This window comes from Clinocottus analis, unplaced genomic scaffold (genome assembly GCF_023055335.1).
Source record: "Clinocottus analis isolate CAN_PGR_092001 unplaced genomic scaffold, fCliAna1.0.p SCAF_7, whole genome shotgun sequence".
Taxonomy (NCBI): Eukaryota; Metazoa; Chordata; class Actinopteri; order Perciformes; family Cottidae; genus Clinocottus; species Clinocottus analis.
Genome location: NW_027176229.1, coordinates 19,225,757 through 19,250,933, shown reverse-complemented (window position 1 = coordinate 19,250,933; position 25,177 = coordinate 19,225,757). Strand labels below are relative to the sequence as shown.

The following is a 25,177-nucleotide window of genomic DNA, read 5'->3' as shown; positions in this document are numbered from 1 at the left end:
TATCAGAAGTTTATTTATTTATGCGTGGTGTGCACTTTTATAAGAATTGTAATTTAAACAGACTGGAGTGGCATCATTTCAGGCGGGGGGTCAGATTCTGAGGAGAATTGATCACTGCATCTTTCCTCTCATCTCTTAACTTAACTTAATGTCCTCTTCTGGAGTTTCAAATGGGAGTTGAACATAAAAACAAAGTTTTTGTCACCTTTGAAATACCCTCTAAATGTTTGTTTTTTTTAAATTCTGCCAGATATTCTTTGTATTACAATACCAATTAGTATCAGCTATACATTTTCAAATTCTGATCTTTGCTTCTTTGTCCCTTTCTCTTTCCTTCATGTGCAGTTTCGATGTGGACAATGGCACGTCATCAGGTCGCAGCCCCCTGGACCCCATGGCCAGCCCGGGCTCAGGTCTCATCCTGCAGGCCAATTTTGTCCACAGCCAACGGAGAGAGTCGTTCCTGTACCGCTCCGACAGTGACTACGACCTCTCGCCCAAGTCTATGTCCCGAAACTCCTCCATTGCCAGTGACATGTGAGTGCGCAGCGTTTCTTGCATCCACCTGAGCCTTCATGAAATACACCCAAGTGCTCCCCCCTTTGTGCTGAATGTGGTTAATTCTGATTTTTGTTCTGCCTCTCTGAATGTCACGACTGCTGGTGTTTATTAGACAAGTGTTTAAAGCTGTGGCTAGCTTTGGCCCTAGTGGGAAGTGTGCATGACCAACAGCTGATTGTGTGGTCTCACGTCTATTCTTAGCTGTACCCAGGAGCATAAACAAGGTGGTCAGTCACAAAGTGTCAACAAGCACAGTTTATGCAACTATGATATTTTGACAAATTGCAGGGTATGTCTCTATAACTCATAAGGATAATGGGATGGATATTTGTGCTGCAGTTGATTTATTTACTGTAGCGGAGCACACTCCACACAAACAAGCTGGCTTCTTTTGGGTCAATGTATATATTGATAGCATGTGCTTCATTTACTACACTGTGGTGGCTCTCCAGTTAAATGTACTGTGCACTTAGTGCTGCGGGAAATTCAAATATTGACTGAAAATATAGCCTTTTGATCCAGCCAGAAGGAAAGACAAATAGACAAAAGGATGAAAAATAATGTCCTGAGGTGAACTTAGACTTCCTCCTTAAAGCTGCTTTTTGCTCTGGAGTATCAAACCAATAACCCTACATTGACCTACACCCACTATCCAGTTAAACAATGTTAAACAGTTAATCTTTAAGGCTTTATTCTTTTTATATCTTTTTGCCGGATTGCATAAACAAGACAAGCTGCCTTCACAGCACTATTCATAAAATGAATCATACAGCTTCACAATAAAGTTGGTTGCAGTTGGTTGAAACATTGCAGGTTTCCCTAAGCACCTAACAAAAGAGACATCTTCAGGAGAACATAGTCCAGAGACAACAGCCATACCTAACTCAGATTCTCGCCTCTGCCCTTATCTGGCCACAAAAGATTATTTTCTTCCTTCTCTTCAATACCTTCTATCTGACTTGTGATAGCAGCACATGACAAGCCTGTGTCTCTTTTGACTTTCACGCCAGGCATGTCAGCTCACGTGCCTGTGGGTGTGTGCGTGGTGTGGCCGCGGCCTTGGAGAACTGACCAGTAGGAGGACAGCTCCTAGCACACCGCTGTCACCTGAGCAAATGTTGACTGTCTTCACAGTCACGTCGGTAGTGTGCAGGAGTCTGACTCAAAGTGTACTATTTAACATTCCTATAGCTGGAATTGAATAACAACTGCGTGTCACTCTCTTAACAATGCTCACTGAGGTGCACCATACACTCCACCTACTCCAGGAGCCACACGTGTGCAAAGACTCAAAGTCAGGAAAGAGCTCAGCTGATGTTTCAATAAACATGTGAAAGAGCGACTGCCAGTGGGATATAGTTGAGGGCAGAGAGGGGAAGGACATGGAGGAAGGGCGACCGCGTGAGGGACATGTCTGTGCAGCAAGTGAAAGGACAGCTTGCAGGTTTTACAGCGTCCTTGCTGGAAATGGCATTCGCCGAACTACCTTATGTGGACAGAGACACGTCGACCCATAAATCCCTTCAAACTGTTGAAACTATCACGTTGTATGACGCGGGGCCTCAGCTGGTAGCTGATGTGATGAGTGAACGTGTCACTGTGATTGAGTGGATCAGAGATGGTGAAACTAATCTAATGTGATGACCCACTGCTCCTCCCTACCCTTCATCCCCTTGACCTTTGCAGCACATGAGCACTATATACTGTCAATATACTGTAGATTTGCAGCTGACATTAAAGCCACTGTCTTTGTGTCTTTCAGTCATGGTGACGATATGATTGTAACGCCGTTTGCACAGGTGAGTGCTTGTGCCATTTATTCTTATTTTACATTTTTATAAATGATTGTATGATTCAGTCCTAATCTGTCACAATCCCTTTAGGTTCTTGCCAGCTTGAGAACTGTACGAAACAACTTTGGTGCATTAACTAACATACAGCAAGACAGGGCATCCAATAAGTAAGTTGTACTGCGTATTTTCTTTGTTTTTTCAAACAGAAATGAAATCTGTCAAAGTGGGAGGGGTGACTGTATTAATGGTGACAACATTCAACATGCCAGCTTATCATAACACATGACGACAGTTATTTTATGACTAAGATGTTCTACCAAATAGGTGTTCACATGCTGCACTATGTGCAGCGCTCACTCACAGTCTGGCTTCGCTCGCCCTCTGCTGTTCTTTTTGAGTAGCCGACTACAACAATAGCAGCAATAGTCTGTGACCGTGCCTTCTGCTACAGTGCTGCCTACATGTGTAGAAACGAGTTAAGGAAAATGCTGCTTATTTATTCCTAAGGGTCAGTGAGAGAAAATGAAACATTTTAAGGTAAACTACTGATTGTATTGTTTTTGGGAGGAAATGTCTTAGTGTTTTTTTGTCTTCCCCCGACAGGAGATCACCCATGTGTAACCCACCACCCATCACCAAGACCACCTTTACAGGTACGTGGACAGCCAGAGCAGCATGCCTCGTGTTAGTGTTTGTGTGGTTATGTTTGTCCGATGGAAAAAGTAAAAAATAATTACTATTATTAGTATTCGAGGTAACGCTTGACTTGAAGTCCCCTTATTTAGCATTTCTAAGCAGTATATGAATATCCAATAAATGGTTTATAGCAAACTACTATTTAGTTGTAAGCAGATATGTGGTTGATACAACTCGATAGTGCCCCCTAGAGTTGAACTTAAATTTGACAGCCCATATCCCATCGCCCAATATGACCGAGTGACTTGATATTTTACACACACCGGTTCCATCTACTCTAAATAAAATGCTGTTGGTCCATTAAGCTCTGCTTACTTAGATTTTCCGAAAAATTGTATTTTTTGAAAAACACATTATCGTCATCTTCCCCTTAACGTTGGGTCCGATTCTCACAAGATTCTCTGTGGCTCATTATTGGTTCAGGGATAAGGAGCATTAGTTAGCAGGTGAAGGATAGGGAGCAGGGGTTAGCAGGTGAAGGGTAGGAAGCAGGGGTTAGCAGGTGAAGGGTAGGAAGCAGGGGTTAACAAGTGAAGGGTAGGGAGCAGGGGATAACAAGTGAAGGGTAGGGAGCAGGGGTTAGCAGGTGAAGGGTAGGGAGCAGGGCTTAGCAGGTGAAGGGTAGGGAGCAGGGGTTAAAGTAAATCCTGTATTTGACCGGCAGCCAGTGGAGGTTGCGTAGGACCGGGGTGATGTGGTCAAAATGGTATCCATCTGCATATAGGCAATGTTTAATGATACAGCACAAGTTTATGATTTATAACAAATTATTTCACAGACGGCACTAGACAGTCTCTCTGGCCTACTTTAATTATGTTGTGAGCAGGAGGACATGGCACTTACAGTCTTCGATGGCTGGAATACACTTGTCCTTGACAGTTACTTTTTAGCAGTATCAGTAGCTGTAACCTAGCGGGTTTGTAGGAGAGACCATGTAACCTCCACCATTAATCCATCCTTTCACTGTATTGTGTTTAGTGAAATTATCCCAAAGGCATGTGCACGGACACTAATAGAATCACATAAACACACACACATGTATTTGTCTTTATCTCAGATACCTTCAGATATAGACATTAGTAAAGAAATAATAGATGCTTGTTAAAGCAATAATACTATTTTAACATGTAATGCACCATACACTCAATCCAAAATGTTATGGAAGTTTTTGGAGGTCTTTAAGACAATACTCCAAATTACTTAACCTTTCCCTCCCTCCTTGATATTGTTTATTGTACTCTATATGGAAACAACAGGGATACTTTCATATCAAGTAGAATGAATACTTCTGTCTATATTCATATGGAGCAGAGTTGAGGTACTAAAGAAGGTATATTTTTACAATATTCTAATGAATCTATATAATTTATATCCCCACAGCATTGGTTTTCAGGACAACTGTTTAATAAAAACATGTATGAATTATCCAAACAATTAATATTACATCAGTATTATTTCTTAGTTGTCCAGCCTTCCCTTTCCTCTTGTCTCTGCATATTTCCCTCATTCTTCCCCTTTTCTCCTCCTCCTCCTCCTCCTCCTCCTCCTCCTCTTCCTCCTCCCCTTCCTCCTCCTCGTCCTCCTCCTCCTCCTCCTCCTCCTCCTCCTCTCTCTTCCATTCCCTCTCACAGTCCGACTTCACTGTCGAACTGTTCCGGTACATAGTTTGGCTGCAGCCCTGTGTCTGTGCAGCAGAGTGGCCTCTCCGAGCGGCGGTGTCTGATGTCGCACTAAGCATGAGAAGAATGTCATTGACGTCAGTGCAGTTGCTGTCAGAAAGAGTAGCACCCCAGCCACCGACACCACACCAGGGAGTGAGACAGGCAGAGAGAGAGAGAGAAAGGGAGACTGAGAGAAAGAAAGAAAGAGGAGGGAGACAGAAAGGAGACAAAAGAGGGAGGAGGTAGGATGTTCAGAGATCAGCGGAGGAAATGAGGAGTGTGGGAGAGGAAGGGGACTAATGGAGGGAGCGCGGGAGGGAGAAATTTGTCAAAGACAATGGAGCAGGAGAGGGGAGATATTTTAAAGAATAGGAGGTGACAAAAAAGGTGTAGAGATGGTCAGAGTGGTCATACTTATACACTAAATAGTCAGGCATTGAAACACAAATGGTGAACATGTGCCCTTTGAAATATTCAGGTGCTAAAAAAGCTGAACATGCATTCCAGAGCTATGAACTTTGCAACATATAGTGTAAGAATGAATAGTGTAATTGATTTACAGCTAAAATGCCTCCCTCCAGATCACAGAGCATTTAAAGCCTGTGCTTTCCTTAATTAGCCGAGGCATCACTATTAATTGGCTTCCGACAAGGTGACATTTTTCAGGTAACGTAGGCTGACTTGGAGGGAGGCATGTCTTCAATGTCACACTTGTGACAATGACGCTCTACATTCTTTGCCATACTCTCGGCCGTCTATTTGTTTACCTCCGTGTTGTGGTGCATTTGTATGCTGAGCGGTGAACACATATCACCATGCGAGCACACGCATCACGGGGAGCTCCCAGCTCTGGCTCCACTCCTCTATCACTCCAGTCCACATGTTGTCACTCTCCTTTCCCCATCCACGGCGCAGTCCTCTCAGGCTTTAGGTACAGCTTGGGGAGAGAAGCACGTTTGGCTACCAGGGACGCCGAAGCAACAGCAGCCCACCCCCTATACACACAGCATTCATTGGAAACACTACCCAGCACACACTCACACACAGCACCGGATTATACCCTTTGCTTCCCGGCTACGATGGATATTTTTATTGGCAGAGAGACTGAGGAAACAAAATCATGATGTGTTATGGTTAGCATTTTGTCTGGTGTGTGTGTGTATGTGTGTGCGTGTTTGTTTGCGTCCGTGTATGTTTGAGATGTCTTTGTATTTTGTTAACCACGTCAGGAGACTGTGAACCATCTGGTGCTTGTACCTTGCTGGACAGTATTGACATGGATCTCGACTGGTTCTGAGTCTCTCACTGGATCCTCTTTTCCACCGCTCCTGTCTTCACACCATCCCTACATAGGCAGACATGGGCCTGCTAAGCAGACTGCTCTTCATCCTGCTACATGACTGGAATTTCATCTCTTTCACAAATGATAGCGTAAACCACACACACCTAGATCACTGAGTGTGATGTGTGTGCTGTGTTCGGAGCGATAGTGGAATAAATCTATCCGTGTGAGATCTCTGAGAAATCGCTGTTGCTCCTTGTGCTCTGTGGGTTACCGCTGTATTCTTTGGTGTAATTTTCTTGCTGTTAACATTCATTTGGACACCCAGAACTGACTCAAAGTGACTGCTTGCCATTCATCACGTGCAACCGTACTCCCTGGGATTGTATCTTGACTTATTCTTAAAAGGAAGGATCCAGGATTTGAACTTTAGAACTGCACGGGAGCTTTCTTTTCTCCAAGGGAATCAGTGGGCTTTGCTACAGCTGACCTAACCCACAGACTGCTCATCTGTGGGTTAGGACACAGGACTACCACCAGGCCCGCACAGCTGGCTCACCTGTCCAGTATGAAGAGTCACCCATGTGTCTTCTCGGTGTATCCGAGCTTAGCTGTATGTGGGGTTGGAGACCCCGGGCCTGGACCGTTCACTAGCCCTCTGAAGCGGGCCCTTACTGACCCCTTGCCCTCCTGTATTGCCCCTGCAGAGGAGGCCTACCAGAAACTGGCCACTGAGACCCTGGAGGAGCTGGACTGGTGTCTGGACCAGCTGGAGACGCTGCAGACAAGACACTCTGTCAGCGAGATGGCCTCCAACAAGGTAAGATTGACCCAAAAAAACGTGTCCAACTTAATTCTGGAGGCCAACATGATTGCATCTGATGTAGCTATTGTTCTTTAGTTATTTATTGAAACATGTCCAGAAGCTGCTACCCAGGACTCACTGTTGTGTGTTTGGTCGTGAATGAGAACATAATGTATCGAGAGAGTTATATGTGACGAATAGTATACATACTAATACACTATTATATACTATATATTTTACACCTCAATCATTACTTGATTGTATATATTATGTGTTTTGATGCCCTCTTCAGCACCCAGACATAAACAGTGCACGTTGGACTGTTTGTGCTATATTATCTCTGTGTTTTAGTGACAGCATCATAATGCAGGGAGGTGTGTTGTGAGCATGCTCAGTCTCCGTGTGTGTGTGTGTGTGTGTGTGTGTGTGTGTGTGTGTGTGTGTGTGTGTGTGTGTGTGTGTGTGTGTGTGTGTGTGTGTGTGGAGGGAGGCTGCTGTGCCACTCTGAATGCTGAGCAGCTCTAGTGATGTCACACATTGTGATGTCACACAAGGGGGCATGGCCCAAGACGGGAGGACGGACAGACAAAGGAACTACTCACGAACGCACACGTTCACCGCGGATGTTACCACGGTCACATGCATGACTGGGACAGCTACCTCATACAAAAAGATTAAAAGAAGGAAGAAAAAGAAACATGCACCGCCTCACTATCACTTACCAGGACAACTATCTCTGGTTGTCATGGCAACAGCCACAGGCCCAACCAGCCTGCTGTCTCACTCCACCAACACACACACACACACACACACACACACACATCAAAGGTAATAGAGTCCCTACACCTCCCACACATAGCTTTGTCTTGTGTCTGTACCTCGCAGACTTTCATTGATTAACCCCCAACATGAACCTTAATTCATCAATGATGGGGATTCTGAGATTAAATAAAAAACTACAGAATGGAATTCCCTTCATGGAAAAGGAACTACATCTGCACCTCGTTGTATCTGAAGGTGACTTCCCGTGTCATTCCTGTGTAAATCACCAGCCATACGAGTGCTTTAGCCTTGTTCTTTAGCAGTCACATTGTATAGCTGCTGTTGTTTTGTGTTTAATCAGTAGAAGCGGGACGGTTCCTTCTCCTTCCAACATCCCCAAATAAAGACCCCCATCAGATTCTGACATATAGGGAAATAATGCTTTACACCTCTGAATAGCAGCATTCTCAGAGTTACTCCATTGAGCGCTGCTATAACAGTAGGTCAAACAAGGTGACATACCTGTTTGCCCAAAATGATCTCACACCAGGGAAGAAGACATGTTCAATATTTATATTGCTGTTGCAGCATTCACACACCAGCAGACATACATACTGATACAAATACACAGTATTATACACAATTAAAAAGAAAGCCCCAGCATGCCTCTTCATTGTCATCTGCTTATTTGCAGAGGTAAAAATGTAGGACAAGGAAGAAACTCTTGATTAACCGCTTGAACCCACTAAGATTTAGAGTGGTTTCTCGTGGAGATAAGATTTCCTGGAGCAAAACATCCAACAACATTTTGGTTGTCATGATCCAGATTGTCGGCAGCGTGTATTGAACCATGGCTCAGACAGCAACAGGTTAAATGTACAGTAGATCCCATCATCTCGTCGTCTTGAACTATCCTTTCAAAGTGACACATGCAATAACTAAACCCAACAACAACAACACATGCCTAAATTCTCTCATTTGGCTGCCACACATACTGTACAACCTGGGTAAAACCTTAGTGTGTCTGTTGCAGTGTATTAAATACATTTGTTTCTCCCTCACGTTGGTGCAAATGATATGCATGCCTACAACACAGCACCATCTTAATGAATATTGGATACTGTCTCATTTGGTCACCACCTAAGGACATATTCCCGATCTTGAGATGACACCATAAAAATTTGGTCCAGTCCGGTCTCTGATGCGTGTTGTCCACTCCACCAGGGAGTCATCCAGGACACCCGTCATCAATACTTTAATACAAGGTGCTGTAATATATGCTCATACACCTGTGGAGATCCCAGGTGGGTAATTTGATCAAAATTGATAATTGATAGAAATACTTTTGTGGTGTTTTGTCATTCCAAACTCACCGATCCAAAGCAGTAATATTCAGTGTTTGTCAATCTTTCTTTGAGCTCAGGTTATGATGAGGCTTTTTAGTTTTCACTGTACTGCTATGTTCTCAAGAGTTCAGCCAGGAGATGTCCAGGAGATTTGAAATCCTTCTGTATGAAACTACTCGTGGAGGTCGAAGGGATTCTACAGTAACTGAACAAGTTGCTGGTAGGTTTTGACCTTTGGATTTTCTGAACTGAGAAGTTTCTTGTAAGGCTGTGTGTCAGTACCCCGACTATAATAGAATGCCTTTTTACGGTTGTTATCGATTTATCTTTTCATCTTTCCGTTATTATTGGTGAATTTTGTTAATATATTGTACTGATGTCTTCCCCCTTACCTTTGAGCTTCCTACATACTGTATAGATTTCCTTCTGCACATTTTGTTGCTGTTATGAATGGACGCCAACTTGCTTCGCGCGGACATTGCTACGTTCACTGAAAACAGTGAGTCGTGTTCCTGTTTTTCTGTATTCTGCGAAGAAGTGTGTGGATGGAGGGCGGTCGCTGCCACCAGAATAAATATGTAATGTGAGGAAAGATACGAATGCAACAGAGATCTGGAGGTGTCGTGGGCTATTTCCAGCAGAGCGTGGATATTTCTGGTCACTTCGACAAACAGCAAATTACACACAAGTCACAGCTGAGCTTGGTGTGACACTTTCCAATTTCAACCCAATAGTTTGTGTTCACACCTCTAGCTTAAGCTATCAATATGTGTGTGTATTTGTGTGACTAAGGGAGGGAGTTTGTGTGGAGAGGGGTCTGTGGGTGTTGTATTTGTTTAAACTGTGGGCTTCTACAGGGAGCAAACTGTGTGTGTGTGTGTGTGTGTGTGTGTGTGTGTGTGTGTGTGTGTGTGTGTGTGTGTGTGTGTGTGTGTGTGTGTGTGCGCGCTGGCCTGCTTGATTCAGAGTCAATCAAAGCTGCTAGATCTCAGCCAGCCAGTTGTCTCATCTGCTCCAGCGTAGCTGTAAATTACTCACAGTGCCAGGCTGGCTGGAGAGGTGGGGTGTAAAGTAAGCAGAGACCGGTTTGGTCCCTTTTCAATCCATGTAGTCACTGGACCATCACAGACACATGACACACGCGTGTGCACGTATGCGCTCAAGCACACCAAGAACAAAAACTTTTCTCAGGAACGCAAGTTCAGTGACTGTAGGTTCCTGATTTAAGATTAAGCTGTTAAGGTTATTGTACCTGTACTTTATTCTGTTTAACGTAAAGTCATGCTGCCCCATAATCAACACATTATAATGAATATCTTGTAACAACATATCCAATGTCGCGCTGAGCTGAACAATACATCAGATATTAATCGCGATCTGGATTCACCCACAATTAAATGAACACGACTTAAATGAATGCGTTTTAAAGTGCGTGCTCCACTCGTAGAAATTTACGCTGCATATCAAATCAAGCGCTTCCTAAACTGACAGACAGTCACCAGGCGCTGAGTTTGGCACGCGGCTTTACGTTTGATACGCCGTCTTGCCGCTGCGTGCGCTTCCTGCAGAGGCAGTCTATGAAAAACGTTCCTAAATGTTGCAGCTCCACTCCAGGCTACGGCTAATATATAGCGTCCTAGTCTAACGAGGAGTGACAGTGTGAAAGGGGTCGTTCGTAATGATGAAGCTACAGTCACATTAATACTTAATGCGTTGGCAATATTGTATTTGTTACACTCTTGCCAAAAAAACATATTGAATTCAATTATATCTGCTTTATTTATAACTTCATGGCGAGTTGTTTCCAACCAAAGCGACAACCTCTTGAGCTGAGTGACACACGCAGCCTGTGTAGAACACTGTCCTTTCAGTTTCTGTTCCACTGAGCCCACTTCAGATAACTGTGACGCTAATTCTTTTTGCAAGATTAATTATTTTTTATGCGATACATCATCTCAACAGTGATGTTTCTGTGACTCATCCCCCACGAATACTGGCATAAGAGCTGACCTCAGTTTCTTTTGTTCAATGAGGTAACCCGTACTTGTACATCATACTGAAAAGAAGGTTAGGTCAGTCAACGCGCAGACCGACACACACATGTACGAGTCCATGTGAGGCAAATATGCCTTGCATACACACAAATGACACACACATATGCACACTCCCACCTCCTGCCCCACTGCAGGAATAGAAGGAAAAAGGGAAGAGGTAGATTTTCCACTGACTTCAGTCCCAGCCAATCACACAGCAGGTGACCTCAAGTCTATTCCAATCTAAGCCAATCAGAGGTGATGATGAGCTCACTCTTCTTCCATATCTGGGCCCTGATTTGCTGCTGTTGCGTGACACAGAAAGAGACGCAGCTTTTGCTCTTCACATGGGGGCTCGTGTCATACACACGGAGGCAGGCAGGCTCGCAGTCAGGCCTGTTTGGGAGCTGTTGACAGATTGTTTTTGTGTGTGTGCTGTCCTGGTGCTTTGGCATCTACCAAGCATCCGCACCATCATCAATTATTCACACTCTCAGCAGTGCGTCCCTGTATCCGAGCGCATGTGTGTGTGTGTGTGTGTGTGTGTGCACATGTCATGTGTATCACAGTGCGTGTGGTCTCATCTTTGGGGAGCTACATTCCCGCTGCTCCTCTCTGAGAATCGGCTTTTCCTCTCGGCTTCCTGCAACATGGGCTCCTTTCTGTGGATATACTCGGACACGAAACCGAGCTCTGAAGGCTCTTCAGGTTGAAGTCTTTTACCGGCCAGAGCTGCGGACGTTTTTTATTTTGCTAGCGGTCTAGCACTTTCATCACCCGAACTGTATTTTGGGCTACAAACCTGCACCTTTTCTGTTTCTGGATCTCTTGTGTTCATTTGTCAAAATGCCTGAAGCTAATTATCTGCTCTCTGTGTCCTGGGGATATATAAAGGTAAGATGTGATCTCGGATTAGTCTGTTGAAATTAATTATTCAGATGTTTTTTTTTTGTTTTTTTTCAATGTGATTGTTTCTATTCATTTCCAGAGTGTTTTTGTAACAGAGGTTCATCCTTGACACATGTTTGGATGCAGGATTATATGACCGCAAATGAAAAGCACTTACTGCATGTTGCTCCTCGCCAATATGTCGTCCGTTGAACGAAGCTTCAAAGGTGTGACAATTCTGGATCCATCATCCATTTTAATACATCTGTGATGGAGAGAGCTGATGACGACCTACACTGTACTTTGAAAAGGTGTAGACATGGCTGGAGTTGCGGCAGAGAGAAGCATACACAGTTTAATTTCAAAAGCGCAGACATTTTTACCTGCAGATAGCAAATTCTCTCTGATTATTTACGGTATTTTAATCTCTCTGATGGAAGAAATCAGCGACTGTTAGAGCTCTGTGACGACCTTTTTAGGTCAACTATCCTCTCGGTATTTGGGATGCTCCACATTTCACTGATGTTATGAGGAAGGTTTTTAGGTTAACCACACATTTAAATTAAAAAAAGCAAAAATCAACCTTTTTTTGTGATCTTATCTCCTATTTGTTATAATAATATATACTGTATGTGTCTTGTCAATACAGCTCTACATGTCAAGTATTTGTAACTTGCTCCTCTGCGGGCTCTTATTACCTGACAAAAAGTACATTTCCATCTCCATTTTAAAAAGCCACCCAATGAATAGCCAAAGGTGTTGATCAATAAGATGTCAATACACGATTGCACGGAAAGCACTCCACAGTGTAGTAACGGTCTATTTTAAGTGATCAAAATGGATTTATACCTAATCCATATACATACATTGTGCAAATTGGACTAAATCCAGACTGAATCAGACAAAGCAAAAACTTTTGTGTGGGATTTTTGTGTTGTTTTCCCATCTGTTTTTTGTAGCTGTTGTTCGACAGCCACTTTAGAAAGCCCCTGATTTCAAGCATCCTCCTCCACGTCAATCAGTTCAGGTCTTCAAATCAAAACCCGCAGCTAAATCTGGGCCTGCCACTCCAATTACAGTAGGCACAGGAGACGGACGAGAGAAAAGGGGTGAGGGAGAGGCGGGGAGGAGCAGGCAGTGCGGCAGAAGAAAGCTGGAAATTGAAAAAAATAGTGTGGGAAATTGGGTTACTGATTACATACCTGGCAGTGGCACTCTGATCCGCTTTGTGTGTCTGTGTGCACGTGTTTAACCAGAAATGGTGACGTTCCTGGTGCAGCTTTTGTGATGTGACAGGAAAAGGCAAAGTTTATTTGTCTCTTGAATTGTTTTTCTAGTCCTCTGTTATTATTGGGTAATATTTTTTTAAATATGTATATGTTACCTGAGTATCAACTGTAAATTGGGAAAATTTGGTTGTTCTGACCTGTATTACACACTGTGAAACCCCTAATCTGTGTGTGTGTGTGTGTGTCCATCTTTCAGTTCAAGAGGATGTTGAACAGGGAGCTGACTCACCTATCAGAGATGAGCCGCTCTGGGAACCAGGTGTCCGAGTTCATCTCCAGCACCTTCCTGGGTGAGTGATGACAGGATAGGCTCACTGGTTTGGAATAGAAAAAAATCTCCTTCTGCCTGAAAAAATGAAGTCGTGTTTTGTATGTGGCCAAGCACATGCGATATGAAACACTGTTTAAATTGCCAGAACAATTCACCTGTTTTGTTTTACTTCAACCTGGATTCAGTTGTACCATCGGATTTAATTCAGCTGCTACTTACAGGAAGAAAACTTCATTTGTCCGGTTGAACCAATACATTATTTATCCAAATGTGCAACAAATGCCTTCGTCGTCTTCAAATTCTCCTCCCGCTTGTGCTTCACTGGGTTTCTCCAGACAAGCAACATGAAGTGGAGATGCCATCCCCTCAGACGCAGAAGGAGAAAGAGAAGAAGAACAAGCCCATGTCTCAGATCATCGGGGTGAAAAAGCTGCAACACTCCTCGAGCCTCACAAACTCTAATATCGCTCGCTTCGGAGTCAAGACCGAGACCGAGGATGAACTAGCTTCGGTGTGTTTGTGGGTCCTGACGGACCGTGACAGCAACTCAAATAAACTGTACATTCACATAAATACAGTGCACACTATCTCAAATGTCCTTTGGCTCCCGGGGTCATGTGATAATGAAGGAAAAGTGATTTTGTTTTCTAATTGTGTATCTAATTCCTTTCATTTCAGGAGCTTGAGCAAGTGAATAAATGGGGCCGTAACGTTTTTAAAATCGCAGAGTTCTCTGGGAATCGGCCACTGACAGTCATGATGTACACTATATTTCAGGTAATGGCTGTCACCTCTCTCCTCCCTCCCTCCCTCTTTAGTCACAACAAAATGAATGAACCTGAAACAGTTTTCACCACAAAATTCTTGTGTTTTTGTGGTTTGCAGGAGAGGGACTTGCTCAAAACGTTTAAAATTCCACTTGACACCTTTATAACATACCTGATGACCTTAGAAGACCATTATCACGGCGATGTGGCCTACCATAACAACATCCATGCTGCTGACGTCACCCAGTCAACTCACGTGCTGCTATCCACCCCTGCCCTTGAGGTGAACACACTCGGACACATGCACAGACATACATGTATGCGCCAACACGCAGCCCATGCCTCCGCAATCAGCTTCAATCAAACTGCAGCTCCAATCAATGGCTCTTACTTGCAGGGATATTTTTGTCCAACCGTTTGATTCTCTCATCAATGACCTTCTCCCCTCCCCCTCTGTGCTCGTTTTTTTTTTTCTTCTTCTTCCAGGCTGTGTTCACAGACCTTGAGATCCTAGCTGCCATCTTTGCCAGTGCAATTCACGACGTGGACCATCCTGGTGTCTCCAACCAGTTCCTCATCAACACCAGTGAGTCTATATATGGCGCTGTCTTAGCAGCTACGTCAGTGCCTCAGCCGTGTCATTAGTGCGTATTCACAAACAAGAACAGTCTGTTACCCAGGTGGGAACATGCACACTGTAGCTTTTGCCTCACACACACTCACAGACACACACTAGCATTTTGCAGACAATTAACCTTTTTCTTGTGAAAGAAACTTTACGTATAAACCAAACTCGGATGCATAGTTACTGCACAAACAGTACACACATGCACGTCTTGTGCATTGAAACGTGCCACTTTTTAGTCATGTATGATGCTTTATCAAGTGATTCAAAGGAATTGGAGTTTAAAGATATAAGCAATGGCTCGCACAGTCCAATAGTAGCCTTCCCTTGTAGCACATTGTCATCACTCAAGCTAACATCTCAGGAAGCAAACAAAAGACTGATGTAGTAGACCACACTGCTTAGGGAAACCTTTGTTTGACATCTTATGTATAAATGCATATATCATATTTTCTCTTATACCTCTCACAGTAAATTATATCATGTGCAGCAGCATCAGACGGGTCAAAAGAATACATTGTTCTTCAGTCGATTAACAGCAGCCCTTATATCTTTGTTAACCTCACGGAGGCGGATCATTTATTTGTCTTGCACAACATTAGACATATTTGAATTGCTGGAAAAGTTGAGATAGCTGTTGGCAATTGAAAGGTCCTGAACCAGTAACAGAAATAACAAAATGCCATCTGTGGCTTCACTTCATTGAAGAATTATTTTTTTAACAGCAAAATATCTTGACAGAATTAGTGTCCTTGTTTATCTGTATAAACCACAGATCTCACTGTGAGCACAAATAAGGGGCTCCCTATTATATAAATTATATTCTCCGCTGTCTAGAGTAGAGATGGAAGGAGGTGATCTGAGCCTCCAACCAGACTTACAGGCACACGATGTGGAAGCTGGACGCTGAAGACTCATCAAGCGAGAGACTAAACCTCTGCTACCTCCCTGCTTTAACTGACTCACTCGCTCATGGCCGGTTGTGCCGCAGATATCGCCTTGATTTGACCATTTAGAGGAAAACACAAACAAATAGAGTTGATATCCACTGGGTATTGCCTTAAGCAATCTTTCAGGGTCCCGTAACAACAGTTTGTGTTGCATCGGGGTACAAGTACTTATCAGAACAGAAAATACACTGCACACCCTCACACACTTAACTCACAAAATGTGTTGTGCTTCCCATAAGCCCAAATGGGGAATCCCTGCAGTAAAGGCAGTGTGAGTCATCCTCGTTCAGAGCCACCAGACTGATCTTCTGTCAGCCACAGAGCAACAGAGCAGGATCCCCTTTCTCCCCTCTGCTGCTCTGTTCCACTGTGGCCAAGACTAATGCATCTTAATGGAAAATCTAAATACAGCTAGAGGACCTTCAAATGACCCAGAGTGGGGAAACCTCTCAGTGGGAAACATGCTGGTGCTGTCTCCTGCCACTCACAGAGCAGGGGACGGATGAGACACGCGTCACCGGACCCCTCATACGATTTGGAGAGGCCTGTTCAGGCAGATGTACTTTGTTGCATTTGTATTTCCTTACATAATTAAATGTGAATGTCATGTTTTTATAATGCTATTTTAAACCCCCAAAAATTCCAGTTCCTCAAGCTAAAATGATCGATGCCGTGCTCCTTGCAGATTCAGAGCTCGCGTTGATGTACAATGACTCGTCGGTGTTGGAGAACCACCATCTAGCGGTCGGCTTCAAGCTTCTACAAGAGGAGAACTGTGACATCTTCCAAAATCTGACCAAAAAACAAAGACAATCACTGCGAAAGATGGTCATCGACATTGTAAGTGAAACAATGAAGTGGAATGCATTGTGTGCACGACATGATACGATCCCTTTCTTTCTGTATTGCACGCTAACGGCTTGTTCTGGGTATTCCCAGGTGCTCGCAACCGACATGTCCAAGCACATGAATCTACTGGCTGATCTGAAAACTATGGTGGAAACCAAGAAGGTGACCAGCTCGGGTGTCTTGCTGCTGGACAACTACTCTGACAGGATACAGGTCAGACTAACAGTCACAGAATCGTCGGGTCCCCTTGAAAACCTTTCACATCTGGAGAAAAATACATCATTAGTGCCCCGTTGTCACTCCAGAAAGTGTGGGTCATGTGACACTGTAATATAGTAGCGTCCCCCCATTTTGGACTCTCTTGTTTTTTCCCATTCTCTTCAAGGTGCATATTAACAAATTAGTCACATCAGAGCAGAACTCAAACTCACAATCTACCTCAACAATGTCATTCAAATCGGACGACTTCAGCCCGAAACAGTTGTAAGTGGCGCTGGGACCGAGCCCTTGCGCTTCGCCCTGAGCCCTAAATCCTGAAACGTGTAGCCAGCATGGGCACCTTCTTCAATACCTTTCTGTTTTTTGCATCCAGGTTCTCCAGAACATGGTGCACTGTGCAGATCTGAGCAACCCCACCAAGCCCCTCCAGCTGTATCGGCAGTGGACGGACCGCATCATGGAGGAGTTCTTCAGCCAGGGGGACCGGGAGAGGGAGAGGGGCATGGAGATCAGCCCTATGTGTGACAAACACAACGCCTCGGTAGAAAAGAGCCAGGTAACACACACACACACACACACACACACACACACATACAGACATATGTGCAATATTGTGCACAGACTAAATGACCTATCCTTCCCCTATGCATCCTGTAGGTTGGTTTTATAGACTATATCGTTCACCCTTTGTGGGAGACCTGGGCTGACCTGGTCCACCCGGATGCCCAGGACATCCTGGACACGTTGGAGGACAACAGGGAGTGGTACCAAAGCACCATCCCCCAAAGCCCCTCCCCTGCCTTGGACGACCCCGAGGACGGCAGTCGGCCCCCTGGGGACAAGTTCCAGTTTGAGCTCACCCTGGAGGAGGACGGGGAGTCGGACACTGAGAAGGACAGCGGCAGCCAGCCGGAGGAGGAGGAGGATGACGAGGAGGAGGAAGAGGAGGAGGAGGAGGAGGAGGAGGAGGAAGACGACGACGAGGAGAACAGCTGTACTGTTCTCCTCCTCGACGAAGACGAGGAGGAGAACAGCTGTACTGACTCTAAAACGCTCTGTACGCAGGACTCTGAATCAACAGAGGTTCCTTTGGACGAACAGGTGGGGGAGGATGACGTGGATGAGGAAGAGGAGGGAACGGAAGTGGGGGAGACGTCCTGCACACAACCACGTGTTGTGGAGGAAGAGGTAGCAGAGCGGGAGGAGGGGGAGGAGAAAGAGAAAGCCCCCCACACATAGCAGCTTCTGGACAGCACCTGATTAACTGTTCTTCTTAGTAATGACAGATGATTATTTATAGAGTATATTTTGGGTTTTGTGGAGTCTGTCTGTGTTTTTTATACATCTATGTTTATCGTTCCAAAGCGTGTGCTGCTCTCCACCTTGGCCACTCCTTCCCCGTCAGCTTTGTTCAGACACGCCCACCGGTACTTCTTCAAGTTTTTTTGCACTCAGGAAAACTCCTCTCCATTCCCGTCTGTCCTGAAGTATTATTTCACTTTTTTTTTCACGAGCTTTAAGTTAAGTACACGGACGAGCGCTTCAGTCTGCTCAGTGCTGTCCACGCGACGCATCGTATCCCATTTTCCTTCTTTCCGCTTCGACTCAGCCTTGCCTGGAAGTTTAGCAGTGTTTCTGTGTTTTATCAAGTGCCCCACACTCTACAGAGGCGGTTATCGGCGTGTTCAAGGAGCAGGTTAGGTCATTTCCTCCCCCTCTGCGAATTAGGAGGCATTTTATGCCGCCGTTCCGCCGAAAACCCGACGGGACGCTGCGGAGATGAAAGCTGCAGCACACTGGGGAGCTTTTTCGAGACGCATGTAGAAGTCTTCCTTGAAAACCTGACTGATACAAAGCTCACATCTTACACAGCAACGGCGCTGTCCTAGACCTCTTTCATTTTTGTATCGTACTGTATGTAAGATTCAGATATTTTCTAGAATTTACTTTTGCAGTCTGAGGCTTTCCTTTTGTTGGCAAAGAAGGTAAGAGAAACTTTTGGGAACCTGTGGGGAGAAACGTGTCACAGATATTCAGTGTTTTGAAGGGATATCTTCACGACTTAGTGATTCGGAGAGTTCTGAGGTGTTTGCACTTGCTCCAATAGCATTTATACGACTACTCCATGCTACTAGACCCACATTTGGTTAGTCCAATTAGTAGAATTTATTCATAATAACTATTATTTGTAATAGTTTCCACTGAGAAGGGTGCAGGAACCTTTTGCTTTACTCTCATTGATACAGTTTATGATGTGATGACGCCTTCACCTTTTCTTGTTGTTGCCTGCAGTTCCTCTGAACACACCCTGAGACAATGCAATGCTTTGTAGTTGATACAAAAAGCACCTTTTTTTTTAGAAGCTTGATTCATTGTTCAGAGTATTCAGAAATATTAATGGTGTTAAAAACCACTGGCGTGATTTTATACCAATGTGATGAGAGATTTTTACTGTCCTTCCTTTTCATTTTTTTGGTGCCCATTTCGTCTGATGTGCACATCACCAACAGCCGCACAGCTGCTCGTTTCCAGCCACGTCATCTTCTGTTGAGCGGTGTCAATTCATTTTTCATCTCAATAATTCTTCACTTTGCCGTCACAACATTAAACCCAGTTGCTGTCTTTGCATTCGACAAGACAATCAGCTCCGTTGTGTAGTCATCCGATGAGACTATCCTCTACGTAGATACTCTAATGCACTGATATATATATTCATATATCACCGCTTCAATATGTTTGATATGTTTAAACTCGCCAAAACACTCACTCATGAAAACTTTGGCTTGACCAGTGCTGTCTCACACCTTGGCCAAGACACTCTCTCTTCCTTTTTTCCACGTTTCTATCATTTTTTTCACTTAACGCTATTATTTATTGGTCTATTTTTCTATTTGTTGAGTCGTTTTTGCAATATAAAGGTGGTACAGTAAATATTTAACTGTAGCATAGACCACAGTACAGGCTTTGGCAGTTACAATACCCAAATATAATTTGTTTTTCTCTGTACATAAAATATAGAAACATTTACAAATGTATAAAAAAACAAACAAAAAAACACTTGAAATACTGCACATCGCTTTTTTTTTTTAAAGAGCTTGTTCTGATTCTGTCAATTCCAAACTTTTGATTTGATTTTGATTTTGTGCCAAGATTTCTCTCTTTCTTTCAGCCTCACCCAATGCCCTTACCTGTAATACAATTTTCTGGTTTTATCGCTGTTTACAAACATATATTTATTGTGCTGTATATAATATATAGTTATTAATGTTATTAATATCATAATGCCGTTTGTTGTAAATGGTTGATTCTTATCATCCCTTTTGGTGATGGTGTGGCTGTATTACGTACCTCTTGTTGAGAGAATGTTTATTACACACACGCTTCGGTGTAAAAATGATCCATCGACATGTTGCTTATCTGAGAAGTAGCTCAGTGAGGAGAGGGGGAAAGCCAAATTGTTTTTTAAAAAGAAACTGTTCCTTGGCCCATGGGCTGTGCCTTAAATTCAACGCATGTCATTTACGTTAGCCTTTTTTTCTGATTTATTTTCTAGTTCTCCTTTGCTGCATTAGTAGTGAATCTTTCGGCTCGGGTTGGCCTGATCCCACGTCGTGAATTTGAAAATGTTGCCTTTTTACTGTCACAGCCAAACACAAATTGCTCTATTTAAAAGAAAGCAGAAAAAAAAAAGTGGCTTTGGGTAGAAAATACGTTGTCAGTGCAGAAGCTTGCCGGGATTCAGGTCAACCCAGGAGCCATGGATGTACTACTTGAGTGACGTGTGGCCTATAGCCGGATGTCCAAGACCTGGCCTGAACGACTCGCACCTTCCCTACGCCCTGCCACGACACTCACAGAAGTGACTCGACCCCCCCCCCCCTCCCTCTCCGCCGGATGTAAAAGCGACACGGCAGCGACTTTGCGTCCGCGCAGAGTTCCTGCAGCGGCGGCGTCCCATGCGGTTGTACCACAGCTACAAACACTGGATGGGGGCGGGCGCAGCGGGGAGTGCGAAGGCGCAGCCGGACCACAGCCTACGAAGCACAGAGGCTTTGAGACACATCTGCATGTTCAGCCACTGCTGCATTAATTATGGCTGAAACACTGACAGTGTGTTGCTTATCTATGCTCGGCCCACACTCACACTCACATTACTTGCAATATCCAAAACCACTGACATCTTTCTTCCTGGAAGGGAGAAGGGTTTAGTATATTTCTGTAGTAACGGGCGGGTCGAGGTGGGTGGGACGCGGGTGGAGGGAGGCGGGGTAACGGGTGGGTGCATTGTCCCGACACCGGGGCTCTTATTTTGACACACATACTGTAGATTCTAAACAGCCCTGGACCAACGGAAACAGTGGGTTCTTTTCTCATTATGTGTTCTATTTTTTATGGTATGAAAGGAAAAACACAAACTGTAACTTAAAAAAAGGTCTTCAGGACAATTATTTTTTGGGGTTATGTCTTTAGAATGCCAACTTGTCTGTACGTTTTCACAAGACAAGTAAAATGTTATTTTAATGGATTCCTTGTTAATTGCAGTCTATTGGATAGCACTGTAGATCATACAACTTTATGTAAAAAACAAATAAAAAGAATGAAAAAAGTTTTTATATGCAATGGATTAAATAAAAGCATGGGTTGATTCTGCCTACTCACTGGTTTCTTGTCATTGTTTGGGATGGTAAAACTGAAGCGTGGGATGTGGTTCACTGAGAAAAAGAAAGTGTATTAAAACATTAATACACTTTCCATAGTTGGCATTTGAGTCTGCTCTGGCCAACGGGTTAAACAGCCTCTGACAGAGATTCATAATTAAACGCTTTATTGTTATGTGGGTGATAATATCGGTCTTTTAGCCACCATGACGGAAGAAGAGCGTTCTGACTGAGGAGAGTATCTGCTGTTGAGCTCATGGAGCAGTTATCTCTGCAGCGCTCTGCATTTACTGTCACAAGGCCTTCGCTGGGTCCACTAGAGGGACGACTGTGTGACAAACCTGCTTCTCAGCTGCGGCGGCCAGGATGCACCATTGTCCTTGTGTTTGTTTTGTGGCGCTTGTTGTCCTGGTTCTTAGTTGTTTTTTTTGTATTGTTGTATTATTGTGTTTGTTACATAGTGCTAGTATTTGATTTACGACAGCTGATCTTTTATTTCTGGAGTCGACGCGTTACTAGTGGCCTCCACCCGGAGTCTAACAGAAGCCTTTAGCTATAGCTGGTACAATATAGTGCAAGATCCATTGGAAAATAAACAATAAATACGTATAACTAAAGCTATTGTACATCTATATCCTAGAATTGTTTGAATTGTCACAAGACGTGGATATCTTAGAAAGTGTGATAAAGAAATACAGGAACATGTTCTCGGTCTGCACGGTCTTCGATCCCAGGTGGTCCTTCTGTCTGGAGGTTGCAGGTTCTCCCCGTGGTTCCCGTATAGGTTCCTTCTGGGTTCTCCGGCTTCCTCCCGAAGTGTAAAGCCATGCAGCTCTAGGTTACCCGTAGGTGTACATACACGAAATAGGATACGCGGGTTGGATGTAGAATATGTTGTATGTGATGCTTCCAGTGATGAAGTGATCAATAAATCCCTCTTGGACATGCTTGCGTCACAACAGCAGGTTGTAGGTTTATACACGTTGGTATGTAAAGCTGGTACATTTGTAATATCATATATCATTGTGTTATTATTGTTGTTAAGGCATCACTAGTATTTTATTGTTGTAGATTATGGAATTTAAGCTACAAAAATAGATTAGTTTAGTCACTTTAAAGAATGATCACACATTTTGTATAACGATAAAAATACAACATTTGTCTCTGATTTTTTAGGGGGGGTGGAAGAATAAAAGTAACTTTGAAATTATATGCGTGTGAATAATAAATCACAATCACAATAATAATGTGAATTATTACTGATCCAAAAACATGTAAGTGGCCTTTTTATTAAACAGCTGAGGTGAACTGGAACTCATTTCACGATGTGCTAATGGAGAGATTAACATACACCAAGTCTTACTCTTCTAAATAACTTAGTGGCTGTCAAATAATTGCAACAGTGAAAACAAAGCCTCTGCAATGTAGTGAAATAGAAATGCAACGTAGTACAAATGTAACATGTTCCACATTCGTCACCAACGAATCAGATCCTGCAGCGCTCCAACACTAGGTGGCGTGCTTCACCTTCAAATGAAGTCGTCTGTGCCGCAGAGCGGAGCGGAGACAGCGGGTCCGGGTTAGGGGGCGATCACTCAGCACAGAGGACAAAGAGACCCACTGATAGAATTTGATTTATTTCCTATAATCTCAAAAACATACTTCTTACTTTGCTTGCACTCTGAGAAAACGAATATATTCAGTAATACAATGACCTTTTGACCAGAGTGGCTGTTTGGGCATCGCCACAAACGTGACTGGAGATCAATACAATGATTTATTTCATGGCTACTAGCGTAAAATCATAATGTCACACACACACACACACACACACACACACACATACACGGATGCACACGCACGAAGAACGCGTACACACATATGCGGCGGGGTCTTTGAACTAGTTTATGTGCGTCCCTTTTTCTTGGATGGACAATAGTATGGCATGGACTAAGTAACCTCCCTGACTATCGTTTACAATAACACTGCATTTTGACATGATAATACACGATCAATCAACACCCAACAGTTAGCAGGAACAGCATATAGTACGTGAATACATTTGTACAAAAGGTATACACAAACAATACATTATATTACGTAATTTGTCTGTTCAACATGGCAGGTACACACACACACACACATACTCACACCCACCCACACTCACACACATAAACACACACGCACGCGCTTTTGTACATGTTTCAGAGCCATTCTGACCAAACTGTCTCTAACATACTGCAGATAGTCATAGTACTCGAGGACAGGAGAAACTATGTACAGGGTTTCATTCATAAAATATTGCACTTATTGGCCCATCGCATTTCACAGCAAGTGCTATGACAATGCTTCTAAATCTGTAACACACAGTGATATATACACTATCTTATTATAGAAATCTACATCGATAAGTCAGGGCTGGCTTCATGCAACATTTTATTCAACTATGCAACAAACAACTGACGATGCTAACGGAATTGTAATGTTTTGGCACAAACGTTTTTGCAGAACTGAAAGGCTTTCTGGATGTCAAAATGGGCTACGACTCGTATACTACATGGACTCGAGTTATCATTAAGACCACTGCTGTTTATCTTGGATGTTTTTCTTTCAGGAGGGAATTGGTTTTTAGCACAAACATGAAATTTTAGCATGCTTAATGAAACACTTTTTTTCTTCTTTTTTTTAAAATATATATGGCTGTTTATTCCATGCCAGAGCTAATCACTTCTTATGTATCATACACTGCACTGTGCCTTGTCAGTGTGAGATCTGTATTCAATGAAACGCTGGATCATTGCTATCATACGGAGTTGAGAATGTTTAGGTTCGGTCTTGAGATGAAACAGCACATACGACGGAGTTTTTTGGCAGCATGCTCATCGCATCGAACGAAAAAGGGTCATCTTCGAGGCTAAGCACATAGCAGTAGTTGCTTTTAAGATTTACAGATATACTTATCAGAGAAATCACACATCTACAGACAGCAAAACGTAGAATAGTACTCACATCAACATTACACACTGGATTCATTCCAAAAGTAAGCAAGGTAGAGGAACTTACGGAGGCCGTGTTGGAGATGCTAAAAGGCCACTTTTTTTAATCCAAGGTCGACGACCTTTTTTCGATGACAGAGTTTCCCTCATTTGTCACATAATACTCACACTCGTGCAAACCCACACACACTTACTGTACAGTCATACAACAGCCACACACACTCACTACAAAAAAGAAAAGCCGCTACATCCTTTAGTGCACTAAATCATAGATTTGGCAGCTTCAGGAGACAAAATAATCCTATAAAAGGAAAATACATACTGTACAAAAAATTAAAATGACTTACTCTATCTCTCATTTTATAATTATTCTAGATTGTTAAAGGTCTTAAGGACGAACTGTACATCATGTCTATGGACTACTTCCAGCCTTATCAGACAGACTTGGTTTATGACCACACTAACTAGCTGAGGAATGAGAATATGGTGTCTCTATAGTTTGGATATCTTGTAATGTCAAACAGTTTACAGTAGCCATGTCTGTTTGTCTGGTTATTTGCTCTTGATATAAGGTGATACAGTTGAGAGATAGTAGGACGGCATTGTGTAACTCTACCACTAAACAGGGTTTGAACTGTAGTCCAGAGAAAGCAGCACTAGCAGGAGTGATAAGGGAGAATAAAACTCGTCACACTCTACCACCTTACGGGACCCGCGCTGCCCCCC

General features: G+C 43.5%; 1 protein-coding gene across 7 annotated transcripts in view; it reads left to right on the top strand.

Annotated features, from left to right (window-relative positions):
* The window catches only part of pde4d (phosphodiesterase 4D, cAMP-specific), a 151,203-nt gene extending 130,179 nt beyond the window's left edge, over positions 1 to 21,024 (top strand). For 6 of the 7 annotated variants that reach the window (XM_068566787.1, XM_068566786.1, XM_068566785.1 and 3 more), the window contains 14 exons: positions 346 to 537; positions 2,324 to 2,360; positions 2,445 to 2,521; positions 2,958 to 3,007; positions 6,701 to 6,813; positions 13,313 to 13,406; positions 13,723 to 13,898; positions 14,066 to 14,164; positions 14,273 to 14,437; positions 14,641 to 14,740; positions 16,415 to 16,569; positions 16,669 to 16,791; positions 17,171 to 17,353; positions 17,455 to 21,024. In XM_068566787.1, coding sequence (XP_068422888.1) covers positions 346 to 537; positions 2,324 to 2,360; positions 2,445 to 2,521; positions 2,958 to 3,007; positions 6,701 to 6,813; positions 13,313 to 13,406; positions 13,723 to 13,898; positions 14,066 to 14,164; positions 14,273 to 14,437; positions 14,641 to 14,740; positions 16,415 to 16,569; positions 16,669 to 16,791; positions 17,171 to 17,353; positions 17,455 to 18,036 — 2,146 coding nt within the window. In that variant the 3' untranslated portion in view covers positions 18,037 to 21,024. Of the gene's footprint in view, positions 1 to 345; positions 538 to 2,323; positions 2,361 to 2,444; positions 2,522 to 2,957; positions 3,008 to 6,700; positions 6,814 to 10,595; positions 11,834 to 13,312; positions 13,407 to 13,722; positions 13,899 to 14,065; positions 14,165 to 14,272; positions 14,438 to 14,640; positions 14,741 to 16,414; positions 16,570 to 16,668; positions 16,792 to 17,170; positions 17,354 to 17,454 lie in introns of those variants that run through there. The other variant, XM_068566792.1, reaches the window with a different exon arrangement.
* The last annotated feature ends 4,153 nt before the right edge of the window (positions 21,025 to 25,177 follow it).